This window comes from Coregonus clupeaformis, chromosome 25 (genome assembly GCF_020615455.1).
Source record: "Coregonus clupeaformis isolate EN_2021a chromosome 25, ASM2061545v1, whole genome shotgun sequence".
Taxonomy (NCBI): Eukaryota; Metazoa; Chordata; class Actinopteri; order Salmoniformes; family Salmonidae; genus Coregonus; species Coregonus clupeaformis.
Window position 1 is genome coordinate 22,184,339 of NC_059216.1, and position 2,855 is coordinate 22,187,193.

The 2,855-nt window shown below is 37.2% G+C and overlaps 1 protein-coding gene across 1 annotated transcript in view; it reads left to right on the forward strand.

Moving 5' to 3' along the window:
* Positions 1-2,231, forward strand: part of LOC121538832 (radical S-adenosyl methionine domain-containing protein 2) — a 6,184-nt gene extending 3,953 nt beyond the window's left edge. Inside the window, exons 5-6 of the mRNA XM_041847002.2 lie at positions 245-277; positions 765-2,231. Coding sequence (XP_041702936.1) covers positions 245-277; positions 765-929 — 198 coding nt within the window. The 3' untranslated portion in view covers positions 930-2,231. The remainder of the gene's footprint in view (positions 1-244; positions 278-764) is intronic.
* Positions 2,232-2,855: the final 624 nt, after the last annotated feature.

A 2,855-nucleotide genomic window follows, 5' to 3' on the forward strand; every position in this document is an offset into this window, starting at 1 on the left:
TTACTTTGTCATTATGGGGTATTGTGTGTAGATTAATAATAAACATATTCAATCAATTTTAGAATAAGGCTGTAACGTAACAAAATGTGGAAAAAGTCAAGGGGTCTGAATACTTTCCGAGTGCACTGTATATCAGACCTATGCAATATTGTCCACACAAAAAAACATTAGTCCGTGACAATATTGTACATAATACAGAATAGTTGTGACATTAACATGTTTCCTTGTTGTCTTATCTTGTCAGATGAGAGATTCCTACCTCATCCTGGATGAATATGTAAGTCCTTTTCATCAATCTGTTATTTTACATGATACGCATTCTACATTCCAAGTCTTAGCATGCCGTTTAAAGTAGACAGTCCTCATCCATCAGTCCTCATCCATCAGTCCTCATCCATCAGAACTATTGAACAGCCATCTAAATGCTCTCATCGATTGAGATGTATAGACATGCACCTTCCCATATTAAGTCCCAGAGTAGTCTATGGCTTCAATCTTCAATCAGAGTGTATTTACAGGCTTTGAGATGGGTGAAAGGAGATGTGGATTTGCAGATATTTATCTTAGTATTAGATATGAGGTTTCATAGTAGTGATATTTTGATAAGGACCACCATGTTCAAGATGCTCTTTTCTGACCCGTTGGTAACACTTCATAATAACTTTAATGAATAAGCCTTTATAAATGCTTATAAATGCTTTATAAATGATTATACCTTTTCTAAACGCTTATGAATTAGAAGTTTTGATGTGCTTTTTTTTTAGATGCGTTTCCTGGATTGCAGAGCGGGGAGGAAGGATCCATCCAAGTCCATCCTTGATGTTGGCGTGGAGGAGGCCATTCAGTTCAGTGGCTTTGACGAGAAGATGTTCCTAAAGAGAGGAGGAAAATATGTGTGGAGCAAAGCTGACATGCGGCTAGAGTGGTGATCCACACATTATAATCAGTTACTGCTACACTTTTTGTCTGTACTTGTCAGTGTTTTTATTTTTATAGTTGTATTTAATGGATAACATAAATAGGAAACAAATAAAATTATAACAGTAGGCTACACCAACATTAGTTTCCATTCATACAAAGTGTTGGGTAAATTGCCACTGAAGGTTTGCTGTGGTAAGCGAGGATAAACTTTTATTCAATTGTATGGAATGATTGTCAAATAGATAAATCGTCCTTAGTCTGTTCAAAAAGGACTACGTTGTTCCGATGATAATACCAACCAGAGGGCGGTAATGAGGTAATGAGGTGATGAGGTAATGAGGTAATGAGGTGACCAATAATGGTTGCAATTGAGATCAGCTGTGCGTGTGAATTTAGAACATATTGATGGTTTAACGAGACATCAGCTGGAGATAATCTAGTGACGTCGATGGTTGCAATAGGCCCCTTGTTTTTTGATTATATTCCAATACATTCTGTAGGCCATGCATTAGCCTATCCATTGTCACATAATGAAAGATGTGAAAACCGATAATAGCCTACTGTTTATGTTTCCCTGGCTGAGTTGATGAGCTCATTTGGGCCATCAGTTGATTGACAGCTAATTGAACAGCTTGTTGAACAGCTGATTTCACCATCCCCACTCCTGCAATTAGCGCCAACCTTGTCTCTTTAATCATGCGATAATGATTTGGTCATTATCATTCAAGAATCTGGCACTTTGCCGCACCAATGTGTTAATGTTAAAGTCCTCCCACCGCTAAATTGCATATTATTAGGCCTAGCCTATATCTTCATCATACAGTATGATCATTATATTATACAAGCCTATTATTATTATTTCTTAAAGGTATTTTTTAAAGGAGTGGGACAGTCCCACACCTTTTGTAATTTTTTTGCTTTCATTGAAGATCTTTTGAAAGTTATTGGAGCAATGCATTTTGGGCAATGGTGTTCTACACTGCCTTTTTTTGTGTCCCACATTTATTTATATAAAAAACCCAAAGTGTTAACAACCCAATATTGTTAATCAACCAGGTTGTTACCGAAATACTTATAATATAATAGTAGCCTTACGTTTATTTTTATTAATGCCAATGCTGTTTTCTATGCTTGTTTTTGCTTAATACTTTGGAATACTGGTGCTATGTCGGATTTTATGAGGGTTGTCAGATTGGAGTAAAAAGCTGTATTTGTCTGTTTTTTTTGTTGTATCGATGAAGGTATTTGAATGGGGAATGGGGATACATTTTCATGATGGGAAATTAATTTATCAATAAATGTGGGGAAACAGAAGACCTGCAAAAAAATTCTGCTTGGTTTAAATTTCCCTGGTGCTACTGAATGGTATTTACAACTAAAATGAGTCTGGGCTATGATCAATTAACCCATATCAATGCAGGTTAATCTAAAATAATGAATTATGTTGGCTTACACTTATGGCACTTCCAAGGCTGTTTCATGATGATTATTACGGTCGTGTCAATCATGTTATACTCTTAGGCTATTGTAACAAGGCATATGCCAGCATTGTTGGCCTAATGCCTCTGCTCACTAGGCTTTCATGGCAAAGGCCATTAGAGCTCACTTTGCCATGTATGAGCCCTGGTTAGAGTCCCTGTTGCAGCTTTCACTTTCTTCCGCTACACTGGTGGCAGCGTTGGGATCACGTCAAGCTCACGTCTAGTTATGTGATCTAGTGGTGGGAAGCATTCTGTTTTTCAACTTTGTGTTGGGCGTAATTACATTGATATATGGGCGTGATGGATAGAAGTAGTCAATACAGGTGGGATCAAGCCTTGCATAAAAGTTGACGGAAGCTGAATGGAAAGTGCTATGCCCTGACCAGTTATTCAGAAGAAAATCCTCTGTGACTGTCTAATTTACATAAGTTAACTTAACAATGTGGACCCAAA